This window comes from Anguilla rostrata, chromosome 8 (assembly GCF_018555375.3).
Source record: "Anguilla rostrata isolate EN2019 chromosome 8, ASM1855537v3, whole genome shotgun sequence".
NCBI classification, from domain to species: Eukaryota; Metazoa; Chordata; class Actinopteri; order Anguilliformes; family Anguillidae; genus Anguilla; species Anguilla rostrata.
Window position 1 is genome coordinate 47,499,011 of NC_057940.1, and position 16,642 is coordinate 47,515,652.

The 16,642-nt window shown below is 48.8% G+C and overlaps 1 protein-coding gene across 1 annotated transcript; it reads right to left on the minus strand.

Moving 5' to 3' along the window:
- Positions 1-10,737: 10,737 nt before the first annotated feature.
- Positions 10,738-15,966, minus strand: psmb4 (proteasome 20S subunit beta 4). Its single transcript, XM_064348480.1, has 7 exons — positions 15,807-15,966; positions 14,852-15,058; positions 13,556-13,702; positions 12,561-12,642; positions 11,538-11,654; positions 11,116-11,204; positions 10,738-10,882 (listed from the first exon to the last, which is right to left on the minus strand). The coding sequence occupies exons 1-7, from the start codon at positions 15,953-15,955 to the stop codon at positions 10,870-10,872; spliced, it is 804 nt and encodes a 267-aa protein (XP_064204550.1). The 5' UTR covers positions 15,956-15,966; the 3' UTR covers positions 10,738-10,869.
- Positions 15,967-16,642: the final 676 nt, after the last annotated feature.

Below are 16,642 nucleotides of genomic sequence, written 5' to 3' on the forward strand. Positions count from 1 at the left end.
TGTGCTTTTGTAAGCCCGCACTGGGGTGTGTTGGGAAATGAAGTTCAATTCTCATGTGGTAAAATCAGCAATGAGATGTATTTGCATTTGCCTGAGGTCAGGCAAATTTCTCTGATTGCCCAGAAACCAAACTGTGTTCTGGCAGGTCACGATCCGCGCCTATGCCGTGGAGAACAGGACTGTGGGGATAAACTGGACGGCAGCGGTGAAGCCGGAACCCGCCGCCCAGGCAGTGACCGCCTCAGCTACGCCCTCCCCCGCCAAGAAGCAGCCAGTCGCCAAGAGGAAACCAATGTGCAGCATGCAGGAGCTGTTGACCAAGTTCCAGGAGGAAAGGTGTGTGTGAATGAAGCACTGTGGGATTGATGTCATGCATTGTGGGATTGTTGCAATATCTTGTGGGATTGTTTGGATGCATTGTAGGATTGGCATGATGCATTTTGGGATTGATGTGATGCATTATGGGACTTGTATGAAGCATTGGTATGATGCATTGTAGGATTGGCATGATGTATTGTGGGGTTGTTGGGATGCATTGTTGCATTGGCATGATGCAATATGGGATTGTTGCTATGCATTATGGGACTTGTATGAAGCATTGGTATGATGCATTGTAGGATTGGCATGATGTATTGTGGGATTGTTGGGATGCATTGTTGCATTGGCATGATGCAATATGGGATTGTTGCGATGCATTATGGGACTTGTATGAAGCATTGGTATGATGCATTGTAGGATTGGCATGATGCATCGTGGGATTTCTCAAGTGCATTGGCATGATGCAAATAAGTGTTGGGGGCTGCATTAGTAGGAATTGTATGAAGCATTGGTAATGATGCATTTAGGATGGCATGATGTATTTGCAGTTGTTGGGATGCATTTTGCATTGGCATGATGCAATATGGATTGTGCTAGCAATCGGACTTGGTATGAAGCATGTGGTATGACTGCATGTAGGATTCGGCATGAGTATTGTGGGATTGTTGGGATGCATTGTTGCATTGGCATGATGCAATATGGGATTGTTGCGATGCATTATGGGACTTGTATGAAGCATTGGTATGATGCATTGTAGGATTGGCATGATGCATTGTGGGATTTTCGGGTTGCATTGGCATGATGCAATATGAGATTGTTGGGCTGCATTATGGGAATTGTATGAAGCATTGGTATGATGCATTGTAGGATTGGCATGATGCATTGTGGGATTGTTGGGATGAATTGTTGTATTGGCATGACTCATTATGGGATTGATGTGATGCATTGTGGGCCCTGCTGGAGGTGATGTTTTAATGTTGGCCTCTGGCGTTGACCCCTCCCCCAGAGAGGCCCTGGGGAGGCAGAGCTGCTTGGAGTGCACCTTCGACATCCCAGACTTCCCCAGCCACTACCCCACCTACGTCAGCTGCTCCCTCTGCCAGTACTGCACCTGCTGCTCCCGAGCCTACGCCAACCACATGATCAAGTGAGTCACAGAACCCCTGGCTCTCCGCTCTGCCGGTGGGGAGTAACCCTAACCCTAACCCTAACCCTAACCCCTGGCTCTCCGCTCTGCCGGTGGGGAGTAACCCTAACCCTAACCCTAACCCTAACCCTAACCCTAACCCCTGGCTCTCCGCTCTGCCGGAACACAGCTGTTGGGGAAGTTTAAGAAAAACCAGGATCTTTATCTATGATCCTGTGAATGTTTTCGGTAGATTTCACTCCCGAATTGACTCCTTTAGCTTATTTTCCACGTTGTGTTTGTGCAGTTTGGTGTTGGTCATGTGATCACGGCTGGAAGGAACAGATCTGTCTCCACATTACATCAGCCTTTACTCTCCACACCTTAACCCAAACCCCTCTGTGTCTGCAGATCAGCCTTTACTCTCCACACCTTAACCCAAACCCCTCTGTGTCTGCAGATCAGCCTTTACTCTCCACACCTTAACCCAAACCCCTCTGTGTCTGCAGATCAGCCTTTACTCTCCACACCTTAACCCAAACCCTCTGTGTCTGCAGATCAGCCTTTACTCTCCACACCTTAACCCAAACCCCTCTGTGTCTGCAGATCAGCCTTACTCTCCACACCTTAACCCAAACCCTCTGGTCTGCAGATCAGCCTTTACTCTCCACACCTTAACCCAAACCCCTCTGTCTGCAGATCAGCCTTCACTCTCCACACCTTAACCCAAACCCCTCTGTGTCTGCAGATCAGCCTTCACTCTCCACACCTTAACCCAAACCCCTCTGTCTGCAGATCAGCCTTTACTCTCCACACCTTAACCCAAACCCCTCTGTCTGCAGATCAGCCTTACTCTCCACACCTTAACCCAAACCCTCTGGTCTGCAGATCAGCCTTCACTCTCCACACCTTAACCCAAACCCCTCTGTCTGCAGATCAGCCTTACTCTCCACACCTTAACCCAAACCCCTCTGTGTCTGCAGATCAGCCTTACTCTCCACACCTTAACCCAAACCCTCTGTCCGCACCTTTACCTCCCACCTAACCAAACCCTGTGTCTGCAGATCAGCCTTTACTCTCCACACCTTAACCCAAACCCCTCTGTGTCTGCAGATCAGCCTTTACTCTCCACACCTTAACCCAAACCCCTCTGTGTCTGCAGATCAGCCTTTACTCTCCACACCTTAACCCAAACCCCTCTGTGTCTGCAGATCAGCCTTTACTCTCCACACCTTAACCCAAACCCCTCTGTCTGCAGATCAGCCTTCACTCTCCACACCTTAACCCAAACCCCTCTGTGTCTGCAGATCAGCCTTTACTCTCCACACCTTAACCCAAACCCCTCTGTGTCTGCAGATCAGCCTTTACTCTCCACACCTTAACCCAAACCCCTCTGCGTCTGCAGATCAGCCTTTACTCTCCACACCTTAACCCAAACCCCTCTGTGTCTGTAGTCTCACAGTTCACTCAGTAACATACCTGTGCTAATTAAGGCCTTTGTGATGGAGAGTAACTGGTTGTGTGCCACCCTTTTTTAATGTTCTTTGGCCTGTGTGTAGTTGGTTACTCCATCTTTTAAATCCCCTGTGAGGAGTATAAATGCTGTGTGTTACTCCATCTTTTAAATCCCCTGTGAGGAGTATAAATGCTGTGTGTTACTCCATCTTTTAAATCCCCTGTGAGGAGTATAAATGCTGTGTGTTACTCCATCTTTTAAATCCCCTGTGAGGAGTATAAATGCTGTGTGTTACTCCATCTTTTAAATCCCCTGTGAGGAGTATAAATGCTGTGTGTTACTCCATCTTTTAAATCCCCTGTGAGGAGTTAAATGCTGTGTGTACTCCATCTTGTAAATCCCTGTGAGGAGTTAATCTGTGTTTACTGTCCATTTTTTAATCGTGGAGTAAATGCTGTGTTACTCCATCTTTAACATCCCCGAGAATAACTGTGCCTGTTACCCATCTTAAATCCGCCTGAGGTATAAATCGGTACTCCATCTTTAATCCCTTGTCGAGTTAAATCTGTGTGTTACTCCATCTTTTAAATCCCCTGTGAGGAGTATAAATGCTGTGTGTTACTCCATTTTTTAAATCCCCTGTGAGGAGTGTAAATGCTGTGTGTTACTCCCATCTTTTAAATCCCCTGTGAGGAGTGTAAATGCTGTGTGTTACTCCATTTTTTAAATCCCCTGTGAGGAGTGTAAATGCTGTGTGTTACTCCCATCTTTTAAATCCCCTGTGAGGAGTGTAAATGCTGTGCTGGCGAGTGGTCGGGTCCTCTGGCAGCTGTTAACGGTTTCTGTCGCTTTTCAATTGCAGCAATCACGTGTCCCGCAAGACCAGCACCAAATACCTGGCCTTGTACAAGGCCGGCCCCAGGTAACACGGAACCTCCTCCTTTGTGTCCTTTGTCCTGATTCCAGATATCAGGAAAGCAGCCAGCTTGGAGAACAAGATTGAACAATTTGAGCAGGGCCTGTCGCAGCTCAGGGGTGCTGTGTTTAAGCATCTCTGTCCTGATGCTGTCAGGCCCACATGCTTTTCCAGGTTGTAGCTTTTTAATGTTGTCTTCGAATTCTTTCATTGTAATTTGGTAATCAACAGGGTTCTTTCTTCAACTTTTGTTGGATTTGTTTTTGTTCATGATTTTGATTATTGGGTGACGTTTGCCAATTAAGTTTTTTAAAATGATTTTTCAAAAAAAAAGGGCCAAATTCTGTTTTCTTTGTTGCTTAAATGGACTGCATTTTTACATAGCGCTTTTATCAAAAGTGCTTTACAATTGATGCCTCTCATTCACCCATTCACAAACACACTCACACACCAACGGTGAAAGGCTGCCATGCAAGGTACCAATCAGCTCGTTGGGAGCAATTAGTGGTTTGATGTCTTGCTCAGGGACACTTCGACACGTCCAGGGCAGGGGATCGAACCGGCAACTCTCTGACTGCTAGACAACTGCTCTTACCTCCTGAGCTATGTTTGTGGTCTGACCGTGAATGCACCAAGAGGGGTCCATGTCAGTAATGGCATAGTCAACTACAGTGTGTGTAATGTGTGATCTCTTTATGGAGATTTTCAAAAAAGTTTTCATTGTAACATGGTGACTCCAAAGGGGAATGTAGGCCGCACATATATGTAAGTCATTATCACATTTGATAATATTTTTAATTAGTTCTAATTGGGTTGACAAATAATCTCTATACCATGATAATCCCGCCAGAATTTCTGCCATATCTAATGTTTTCTGCTTGAGGGATTACTGTAAAATTACTTCATAACCTGGGGGACAGTGAGTATCAGTATTATCTCTCTTTCTCTCTCCCCCTCCCTCTCCCCCTCTTCTCTCTCACTCCCCTCCCTCTCCCTCTCTCTCTCTCTCTCTCATTCTGACTCTTCCCGTCGTTCCCGTTCCTCCAGGTGGTCTGAGCTCGTGTGCACGGCCTGCGGCTTCAGCACCCATGTGGGGGACCAGATGGCCAAACACCTGGCAAAAAACCCCTCCCACTCCTCCAGCTACTGCACGCTGAAAGGTGGGGGTTTACACACGTACCTGGTAACCCAGCTGCCCTGTTGGACTGCGCGGCTGTCGATCGAAATCAAAATTGATACATTTATGGCAGTGGCTTTGGATTCTCGTGTATTTTTGATGTGTCAGTTAACCCTATTAGGTGGGAGATCACAAACGTGATCAGAATGTCCTTAACTGAACATTCTAATGCTGATGTCACAATCACTGCTGGTGATTGACAGCAACAAAGTTCTAGAACACTGACACTGAATTTTGATTTCCACTAAACCTATTCTTCAAAGGGTTTAAGTATCACATGTTTCTGCACTCAATCAGGGATGTGTCTTGCAATGCCAACCTTGTGGACGCACATTTTAACACTTATTTTTTGGAAACAGCACTATTGACTTCACACCATTGTTACATTAATAAGGAGCGGTGTCTGAACAATAGGAAAATATGTTGATGTATAGAAGAGGTCAGGGTGTGACAAGTGCTTTGTAAAATGCACTACATAAGGGAAATACGATTGATTGACTGCTCTTCAGGTGAAAGCTTGCTTGCATATCCTAAGTGTCACTAAACGCTCACTTGTTTGGATTTGAAGTTCTTCCTTCTTCTTTGGTTTTGGCCTTTGAGCACAATTTTTTCAACTGAAATCGAGAACAATGGTATGTGATGCTTTCAAATGAAAGTTGCAACGATATTTTGGTAAAAATTGGCAATGTTCCATCTGAAGTTTCTTCATTATTTTACAGGACCTCCGGTACGAGGACGGGGATCTCAGAGGTAACAAATCTTTTTTTTTTTTTTAACAAACCACCCTGTGGAACAGCTCTGTGCCTTTCCTGCTGAGTATTTACACCTGGAAATGTGGGTTAATGGGAGCGTCCTGAATCCTGAATCCAGAATCACAGAACCTGACTGTTTGAGAGAAACAGATGGGTCTGTGCGTTCTCATTTCCTGCCCGTGTCGGTTCATTTGTAAAATCTGAAGGCGATCGCACGGGTCACGTTTCGGTCGGCTCCAGTTTTGGGCACTTCCCGTTTTACCTGTTTCACCGCACAAGAAGGGCGCCTCTGGTTACTCACAAAGCGTTTCCTCGCAGCATGAAGTCGACTTGATGCCCATCGTCCCCGAATCGGCCATTTTAATTTATAGGAAAGGGAACAGAAACTGATCCTGCTTGCCGTTTGGGAAATGAAAAAAGGTCTGAGAACATTTTTTTAGATGTTCTTTGTTTTTAGTAACGTTCTTTTTTTCCCTCTTGCCTCTCTGTAGCCGTGGCGACTCCGCGGCGAGGGCCCTGACGGGGCCTGATGGCGGGCGGGCCGCTCAGCCACTGGCCGTCTCCTCGCGCGTCCTGCCGCTCCCCGTGCCCGTGCGCTCCGACCGCGACGGGGACGGCGGGGATGGCGGCGGCCGCGGCGAGCAGGACGCGGGGCCGGGCTGGGAGGGCGCAAACGAGGAGGGGGTGGGGCCCGGGTCCGGGGCGCTGACGGTACGACAGCTGCGGGTCCTGCTGTTCGCGCTCTGCTGCGGGGTCCCCCGGGCGGCCCAGCGCTTCCGCGCCCCGCCCCAGCTGATCTGGACCTGGCTGCTGGAGAGGGAGAGGGGGCTGGAGCCGGCGGGCGGGGCCGAGGGAGGAGCCGGGGGTGGGGCCCAGGGCGAGGAGGCGGAGCGACTGGCGGAGTGGGTGCTGTCCCGGCGGGAGCAGCAGCTGCCCGTCCACGAGAAGAACCTCTTCGGCAAGACCTCGGGCCTGTTCCAGCACCGGGCCGGGCCCCGGGGCGTGTCCTGCGGCTGGATGGTGGACTTCCTGCTACGCTGGCAGCTGGGCATCCAGGCCACGGGCACCGTGAGCCGCCCGCTCCCCGCCCGCGCCCAGGCGCGCGTCCAGGCCTTCACGGAGTTCTTCCGGCGGCGGGCGCGCGAGGTGCCCCTGCGCGCCGTGGGCACCCTGGACGAGCTGTCTGTCTTCGTCAACTTCGACCTGCTGGCCAGCCCCGCGGCGGCGCCGGAGCGCAGGCAGCTGGCCTTCCACCTGTCGGGCACGGGGGCGCCGCTCTGCGACGTCTTCCTGTCGGCCCTGGCGGACGGCACGCTGCTGCCCGCCCTGGTCTTCCCCCGCCGGCCCGTCCCCGGCCCGCTGCGCCCGCCCCGCTCCGTCCTGCTGCAGCCGGCCTCCGAGGGCCCCTCCGCCTCCCAGCAGCTGAGGCTGTGGGTGTCGCGGGCGTGGCAGAGGGGCGTGGCCGACGCCGGCTCCCACGCCCTGCTGGTGATGGACGGCTACCGCGGGCACGCGCGGGCGGACTTCCAGGACGCGCTGCGGGAGGCGGGCACGCTGGCGGTGGTGCTCCCCCTGGGCTGCGCCGGGCGGCTGCAGCCGCTGGAGATGTGCGCCGGGCCGGCGCTGCGCGGCTTCCTGGAGGCCCGCTGGAGCCAGCTGGCGGCGGAGGGCGGGGCCGGGGCCGGGACCACGCCCGGCCAGATGCTGCAGCTGGTGCTGGACTGGTTGGGGGAGGCGCTGGGGGCGCTGGCCGGTCTGCCGGAGCTCCTGCGGCGCTCGTTCCGCTGCAGCGGCCTGGTCCCGGCGGAGGCGGGCGACGGGGACCCCGCCGAGACCCAGAGCGAGCTGGTGCGGGCCCTCACCGAGGTCCTCATGGGGCCCAAACCGGCCAGCGCCGTCCCGCCCCCGCCGGAGGAGGAGGAGGAGAAGCAGGAGGAAGGGGAGAGAGGGAGCGTCCTGGACACCTCGGCCGAGAGCTCGGCCACCTCACCCCGCTGGCCGCCGCTGACCGCCAACCCCCAGGCGCTCCGCTGCATCTTCGAGAAGGACAGCGACGCCGAGTCCTTCCTCGGGTTCGACGAGTCAGAGATCTCCGCCGTGCTCGGGCAGTAGCGCGCTCCCTCCTCTTCCCCCCCGACCGTCCTAAAAACCAGGAACCAAGAACCCGGAGGGCTTGGCCACAGATAATAGACACACAGACCAGATGGTCAACTCCCAACTTTCTTTCCGTCCTCGGTACTTCCCGACATTTGGAAGTTTCTGCTGCTTTCCGCGGTGTCCCATTTTTGTGATGTTACTACACCTCCCTTCATGAATATTAATAACGAGCCAAAGAAGGGAGGGACTCAACGTTTGGGTAATATGGAGTGGACCATCTGGTTAGTGCAGACAGTCTGTGGGGTCTGCCCTGCAGGGATTGAGGGAAAACGTTATTTGAATGTATGTAGCCGGGTCCATCCCCGTTGTCAGGAATGTTTCTGTCAGGTCTTCACATTCCTCCTGTCTCCTCTTCCTCTTCTTCCTCTCTTGCACAATACCCCAGTCTCTTCACCCCAACAGCCTTTCCTCATAGTGTTGATCCTCCAATGTGATAAGGGATGCCCCATACACAAGTTCTGGGTTGATATCAGTAATCCTTGGCTCTGAAACCAAGGCTCCAATTTGGTAGCAGATGTGCAGAGACCTCAGACAACTCACGAAGGAAAAAATATAGCTACGTTTCATTTGTGTAACAAAAAATTTACACTCACTTCCTTTATTGGTAAGAACAGAGCACAAGTCTTGAGAACGGCATCGCTTCTGGTTAAAAAAAAATTATGAATTGAGGGGGGAAACTAATAAAAGGGGATTCAAATAACTACAATTGAGCCTGCCATTTTCACTTTTCAGCATCAGATGAGTCAACTCTGTCACATTTATGTTCGTGCATCACACTGGCTAGTAGATGAGTTCATTCAAAATTCTTATTGGTGCATAATCCAACCCTGGTATTCCAGAATTGCAACCCCTCATTTTGTGTGTGTGCAGGGAAAGGGAAAACTAAGAAATGATGTTCATTTTGGATAAAAACACTACTGTATGTAAAGGAGGTAGCGTATAAAATAACTGCTGTACTTTTTTTTACTTTTTATTTTTGTACTTAGGTGAGGGATTTACGTTTGTTGGTCTTGGTGGACGTAACCCCCCTTTTTATAAATGGTTACACCCCAACTCAGGGGTCCTAGTGGAGCTGTATTTGATAATAAAAAGTACTAACAGAAACACTAACTGCCTCTGTGCTCATTTAATGTAATCAGGATTTTTTTCCCCCCACTTGAACTTTTGTGTACTGACATGCTAGTTGTACCTGACACACACGCGGATCAGACCCTACTGGAAGCTGCTTGGCGTGATGCCCTGTACTGCAGTAATCGACCCTGCTGGAAGCTGCTTGGTGTGATGCCCTGTACTGCAGTAATCGACCCTGCTGGAGGCTGCTTGGCCTGATGCCCTGTACTGCAGTAATCGACCCTGCTGGAGGCTGCTTGGCGTGATGCCCTGTACTGCAGTAATCGACCCTGCTGGAGGCTGCTTGGCGTGATGCCCTGTACTGCAGTAATCGACCCTGCTGGAGGCTGCTTGGTGTGATGCCCTGTACTGCAGTAATCGACCCTACTGGAAGCTGCTTGGCGTGATGCCCTGTACTGCAGTAATCGACCCTGCTGGAAGCTGCTTGGCGTGATGCCCTGTACTGCAGTAATTGACCCTGCTGGAAGCTGCTTGGTGTGATGCCCTGTACTGCAGTAATCGACCCTGCTGGAGGCTGCTTGGTGTGATGTCCTGTACTGCAGTAATTGACCCTGCTGGAAGCTGCTTGGCGTGATGCCCTGTACTGCAGTAATCGGCCCTGCTGGAGGCTGCTTGGCGTGATGCCCTGTACTGCAGTAATCGGCCCTGCTGGAAGCTGCTTGGTGTGATGCCCTGCAGTAATTGACCCTGCTGGAAGCTGCTTGGCGTGATGCTCTGTACTGCAGTAATCGACCCGGCTGGAAGCTGCTTGGTGTGATGCCCTGTACTGCAGTAATCGACCAGGCTGGAAGCTGCTTGGTGTGATGCCCTGTACTGCAGTAATCAACCCTGCTGGAAGCTGCTTGGCGTGATGCCCTGTACTGCAGTAATCGACCCTGCTGGAAGCTGCTTGGCGTGATGCCCTGTACTGCAGTAATCGACCCTGCTGGAAGCTGCTTGGCGTGATGCCCTGCAGTAATCGACCCTGCTGGAGGCTGCTTGGCGTGATGCCCTGTACTGCAGTAATCGACCCTGCTGGAAGCTGCTTGGCATGGTGCCCTGTACTGCAGTAATTGACCCTAGGGCGGAGTGTAGCACAGTGGGTAAGGAACTGGACTTGTAACCGAAAGGTCGTAGGTTCGATTCCCGGGTAGGACACTGCCGTTGTACCCTTGAGCAAGGAACTAACCGAAATTGCTTCAGTATATATATCCAGCTGTATAAATGGATACAATGTAAAATGCTATGTAAAAAAAAAAAAGTTGTGTAAGTCGCTCTGGATAAGAGCGTCTGCTAAATGCCTGTAATGTAATGACCCTGCTGGAAGCTGCTTGGCATGGTGCCCTGTACTGCAGTAATCGACCCTGCTGGGGGCTGCTTGGCGTGATGCCCTGCAGTAATCGACCCTGCTGGAAGCTGCTTGGCATGATGCCCTGCAGTAATCGACCCTGCTGGAGGCTGCTTGGTGTGATGCCCTGCAGCTTCCTCACTTCTCTGATCAGTGACCGAGGCGCATGCTAACCCTGTGCTAGGTAGGCTCACATCCATGGGGGGGGGTTAATATTTCAGTTTGCAGAAGGCACCAGTACGCTCACTCAGGGTGGGGTTACCACTTCCTCTACAGATCTGGGTGAAAAATCATATGAAAGTTGACCTGATATGACTGACTACCTGAACGCAGTTTATATAGATCCAATTTCACAGACTCAAGTCATGACAAAGGCAGAATGGATTTGACATTTATTTTTCCTTTTACAAAAAAACTAAATTGGTTACAGAGTAGACACACTAGTGGTAGAATGTAGAGGGACAGATGGATATTTTGGGAGGGGTTGGAGACACCGGAACAACGTAGAATCACTCGAACCCACTGAAAAAGAAGGGTGGAATGTGTTACATTTTAAAATAAAGTATTAAAATTATACCTTATGCAGGTCAAATTTGCAGAAGTCAAAGAATGTGGGAGGAAACACATGGCAGATGTCATTAATTCTTGCTGCAGAGTTAGACTTTCACCACACATGCATTCTGTATGTTCATCCCACTTTAATAAAGTATTTTTTGCGGGGGACTTCCTTCTCAAACTAAAGGGACACTGCTCACCTGACCATGTTGGCGATGTCCCAGTTTGTCTCAGAAGACAGAGGCCCCAGAATCTCCACACCGTCTTCTGTTACTATGGCAATCTCATGCTGAAATGAGCAAAAGGACAAAATTAGCCCAATCCATTAGTAAATTCATTTCGACGGGGCACTGGGGGGTCACCTTTAAACCCATACATTCCACAAGTGCAACTGTAGACACGCTTAGGAAATGGACATTCTGAAGTGCTGCATATAATAATTGTGGCTTATATATTCAGTGTACATTCTGAACTTAATGTATACGAGAATAGTTTTGTGTTCTTGTGAAATGAATAGGATGTATATGAGACACCTACAAGCTTTACTACCTCCTCTACCAATGAAAATTCACCGCAGACGATTCCTCTGATTGGAGGATGGCTGTGATTGGCTGAGACTCACCCTGTTGTAGGAGCGGGCGTCACGGTAGTACAGCACTTTGAGGCAGCGTTCCACCAGCGCCTGAGCCTCCGCTTTGGTGATCTCCACCTTGTTCTCCACCACCTCCCTCATAAGTGGCTGAGGAGAAACACAAGAGCTACACCTTTACCTGAACTCTCACACACAGCTACACCTTTGCCTGAATTCACACACACAGCTGCAACTTTACCTGAACTCACACACAAGCTACATATGTTTACCAGACCTGGGTCAAATACGTATTTGTTCTGGATTCAAATACTTTTCTGGGCTCTGTTGATCTTGCCTAGTGTAATTGAGCCTGCCAATATGACCAGAAGGCAGGGTTTGCACTTTTTGAGAGTATTTCATTGGTTCCAATACATCAGACAAGATCAGTGATCAGTAAAGCGCAGAAAAGTATTTGAATACAAAACAAATACGTATTTGACCGAGGTCGGACCTTTTCCTGAACTCTCACACAGGAACCAGAGCTACACCTTTACCTGAACTCACACCAACAAACCAGATCAATAATTTTACCTGAACTTACACAAAGGAACCAGAGCTACACCTTTACCTGAATACACACACAGACAGCTGAGCTACACCTGAACCCTCACACAGGCACCACTCGTACCTTCACCTGAACTCTCACAAGTACCAGAGCACAGGGTTAGCAAAGCTGCAGTTACCTGAACCCACATACACGTTCACTTACACCTCCACCTGTGTCCACACAAGGGTCAGACCTGCGCCTTCACACAGATACTAGTGATACCTTAGACCAAATCTCTCACACAGGTAACCCGGTTTTTACGCTACACATTCAGGTTCCAAAGGAGCTACACAGTTGTATGGTCATATACATAGTCACATTTCACCTAACAGACAGGTACCACTATTACACCGAATGTAAACCTACATAAATACAAATGCCAATGTAACACATAAGCGTTCCCTTATCGGAGTCCAATGCACTTTCGGGAAAAGAAAACCTTTCATGGAGATGCAAAACCCTCTCACCAGTGCTAGGTAGGCCCCAAACCCTGTGGCCACTGTAGGAGCTTCGTAGGCCACGCCCAGCTTGTCCACGTAACCCAGGAAACTGAAGGGAGAAAAACCAAAGGGGGGGGGGGGGGTTGAGTGGAATTCACCCTCTGTTTAAGGTGTGAGATCATAAATATGCGATTAGAATGTTCTTAACTGAACATTCTAATGCTGATGTGACAATCACTACTGGTGACTGATAGCAATGAATTTCTAGACCACTGACTTAGAATTTTGAAAAAACGTTAAAAAACCCGCTCTTTAAATGGTTAAACAGAACTTCAGTTACATAAAAGTAATGCCTGACTTATACTTTTGACAAGTGTTGCATGGCAGAAATGACGTATTTTCAACGGAAAAACATGTTGCTCTGTTTCTCAGTAATTTTGTCTCATTACCAGAGAGACAACAGAACCCTCACAGCCCTTTTCCGAAGTGTAAATGCAAAACATCATGCGACACTTGTCAAAATGGTCGTACAATGAAGTATAAATCCAGCTTAAAAGAGAAAAGGCTTAATGCCGTGGCTCCCTTACAGATAAATGTTGAGGGCAGACTACAATTTTACATTTTTCATGCCTGTTATTTTCTCCCAGTCTTGAATATTCGTAGACCTGTCACTGCCGCAACAACCTCGGTCCTTTTGGGACCGTGCAGAGAAGCACACGGTCATCCGATGAATCGCGCGCTGCAAAGTGCTGTGTCTTTTCACACCACTGCCCACCAGCTGAGCAGCGCCGTTTGGGCACTGAAGGAGCACATTGCACTGCAAGAGCCCAACTGACCACAGCAACCGCATGAGACAAGGACAGTCCCGGCAACTGACACCCTCCCTCCACGGGCCACACTACAGCCCCACTACACACCAGCCAACATTCGGGGCGGTCTGGATTAGACACCAGAGCCAGGCCCACGCCTGCTGAAACCCGGCGTCCCGCGCCCCCCGTTCCGGACCCCCAGCCGGGCCTCACCTCTCTCCATTGTAGAAGCCGCCGATGACGACGGTGTTCCACAGCGGGTTCATCTTGCTGCGGCGGTTGTACATCACCCGGGTGAGCCAGGAGTGGATGGCCTTGGGGCTGTAGCTGTGGCCGTCTCCCAGCAGCTCCTCATCGATCCTGGGCACGCAAGGAAGAGTGCGACACATCATCTACGGTCCCCTGGACACGCCAAACATGGTTGCCCAAAAGGTTGGCTCTCAGCAAGGAACAAGGTGCACTTGAGTTTGCACACTCCTAATGACTCCAGAAAATGAATGTATTGATAAAATTATCAATTTACTGGCAGCTAAACAAACAAACAGAAGTGCCCAAAAAAACTGGATCCCCCCCCCACTAAGAAGTGTGTCAGGTTTTTTTAAAAAACTGTATACGAGGTGTGGCTATTAAATAATGAGACTAATGCTGTAATTCAATTTTAATTAAGAAAACTTACATTTCAATTCCTTTCCCCTTCAATATATTCCCCTTCTGCGTTGTCCTGATGAAGGATGAAACCATTTTCCCACAGCTGTGGCCTCTTTCTTCTGACCCTTTCTCGCAAAGTTTCTAGAACCTGTTTGTAATAGTGTTGGTTCACTGTTGCTCTAAAAGGGTCAGAAGAAAGAGGCCACAGCTGTGGGAAAATGGCTTCATCCTTCATCAGGACAACGCGCCACCACACTCCGCACTCTCAGTGAAGCAGTTTTTGGCCGAGAAACGCATCGCAGTACTTGACCACCCTCCCTATTCACCTGATCTAGCACCATGCAACTTTTTTAATTTCCCTAAAATCAAGTCTGCACTCAAGGGAACCTGTTTCGAGTCTGTTCCGGAAGTGAAGAAGAAAACGATGGAGCTACTGAGACAACTAACGGAAGAAGACCTACTGCACTGCTTTGATCAGTGGAAGACCAGAATGCAGCGGTGTGTAGTTGCAGAAGGGGAATATATTGAAGGGGAAAGGAATTGAAATGTAAATTCTGTTCATTGAAATTGAATTACAACTTTAGTCTCATTATTTAATAGCCACACCTCGTATACAAAAAAAAAAAGCCATGACGATCATTATCAAGTTAAGCCTTTGAGGGTCCCCAAACAGAATTTGATTTGAGTCAGGTTGGCAGGTGTGACAGTTAATGACAAAGAGAATTATGTCAGAATGCCTTGACGTCACCTATTCCTTAAACGACTCTTCACTAATCTTAATCTTAAAGATACTACAGCCGCTGTCTGTGGAATACTGCTGTAACACATGCTTCAGGCAAACCCCAGTAAAGCCAGGCTTACACCATTTGTTCGATGATCTGTTTGAGGTACTGGTAGTCCGCGTAGTCGCCCGATGCGCCCAGGATGGTGTTGCCGTTGACCTTCATGAGACGCGAGATGTTGCGGAAACGGGCCAGGGAGCCGTAGGAGCCGAGCATGTCCGCCGCGATGATCACGCCTCCGGTAAACTTGACGCCCAGAACAGACGTACCCGTCACCATGGGGTTACTAAAGGTCGGGAAAGAGGGAGTGTGTCACTCAGTTTTGGTGAATTATGTACACTACCTGGTATTGTTGTCGAGACAAATATAGTCCTCCAGTACAATTCAGTTATGGTTACAATGTGTAATATAACATGGTTCTGGTTAGAAAAAGCAAAGTTGGGCTGTCTAGTGGGTAATAACTACAAGTTACTGACTTACATTACTATATAAAATAACAATACAGAGATATCTTGGTAGCTAGGTCGCAAGATTATTCAATCATTTCTGAGTTAGAACTAGCGATGGTAAGTCGCTGTTTAGTTCAGGAAGCAGACATTAATCTTCACATATTATTGCACATTACTTAATACTGCTACTCAACATAAATCTGATTTGACTAGTTAAAAACAATTCCGCAATTAGTTAACCAACAACTTACTCGGTCACTTAAAGTAAGAAGACGAGACAAGTAGCCAGCTAGCTAACGTTAGGTCGCGAACATAAATTCAGGTTTAACGACAAGACTGTTAAAGAAACGCAAACACTTACCGCAATGATGTTAAAACTTAATCCAAGAAGCTAATTAACTACATTAAAAAAAGGCTGAAACACATACGAATCGGACACAGTGGCTAGCTAGTTAGCATCCTATTCTAATTATCACCACCATGATGATACAGCACGGCTCAGAGGGAAAACGAAAGTGCCAAGGAACTAAGTCTTGAAACGTTTCTCCCACATAAAAGTTATACGTAAGAATAAAATATACTCACAGTGTATGTCTTACGGGTCCACATCCAGGAACTGTGGGGTTACTGTTGCCTGGATATGAATAAAATTGACCGGGTTTCGGGCCATTCTCCCAAAAACTCAGCTTCATTCCGTTCGGGTCCATTTTGAAAACTGGCGGAAATGACGACATACATGGTCCGAGGAAATGTATTGCATTTGGCAGTCATATTTAATACTGGCAAGTGAATGGACACATGGGATATTGGAAGACTTTGCTGTTTTCACGGTCTGTCCCCCGCGAGTTCTAACAGCTGAATCAAAAATGACATTTGAGCCCCCTGTCCAATGAAGTACTTCGTGGACGCTATTTGAAACAAGAATTGAAAAGCCCGTAAAGCCTTGAATTAAGTATCCATTTCCGAATCACCTTTGCCATTTATTCACGAGAATGTGAGTTTTCTGCGCTTTTTTCAATTTCCTGACCTTTAACATAACCGTTTTTATTCACAGGAATCATTTTAAAGCCAGCATCACAAAGAGCAATGTTGTTCATTACATGCTTCTAATAACTGGGGCCACTGTTTGCTCATGAAAACCGGACCACATTGCGCGCCTTCGTAGCTCCGAACCTATTTTTATACGGTCTATGCTCCGAACTGACACCCGTGAATTTACGTAAAACGGGCAGATCCCCCTTACATCGGACGGAAAAGCTCGGCATATAAAACCATCCAATCACATCTTTGTCACTAGGCAGACTCTGATAGGAATCTTGAGCTCGGTTACTGGGCAGATCTGCAAATTATCTCCTATCACAATAAACCTTAACAAGAAAATATGGGCGTCTGACCAATAGAATTAAACACACTTTATGTAT

Excerpts from the sequence above, each read along its gene's own strand:
- psmb4 (XM_064348480.1), bottom strand. The coding sequence starts at position 15,955 with ATGTCGTCATTTCCGCCAGTTTTCAAAATGGACCCGAACGGAATGAAG. Across the intron at positions 12,643-13,555 it reads GGCTTCTACAATGGAGAGAG|TTTCCTGGGTTACGTGGACA; the intron begins GTGAGGCCCGGC and ends TTCTCCCTTCAG. Across the intron at positions 11,205-11,537 it reads ACGCCCGCTCCTACAACAGG|CATGAGATTGCCATAGTAAC; the intron begins GTGAGTCTCAGC and ends TGCTCATTTCAG.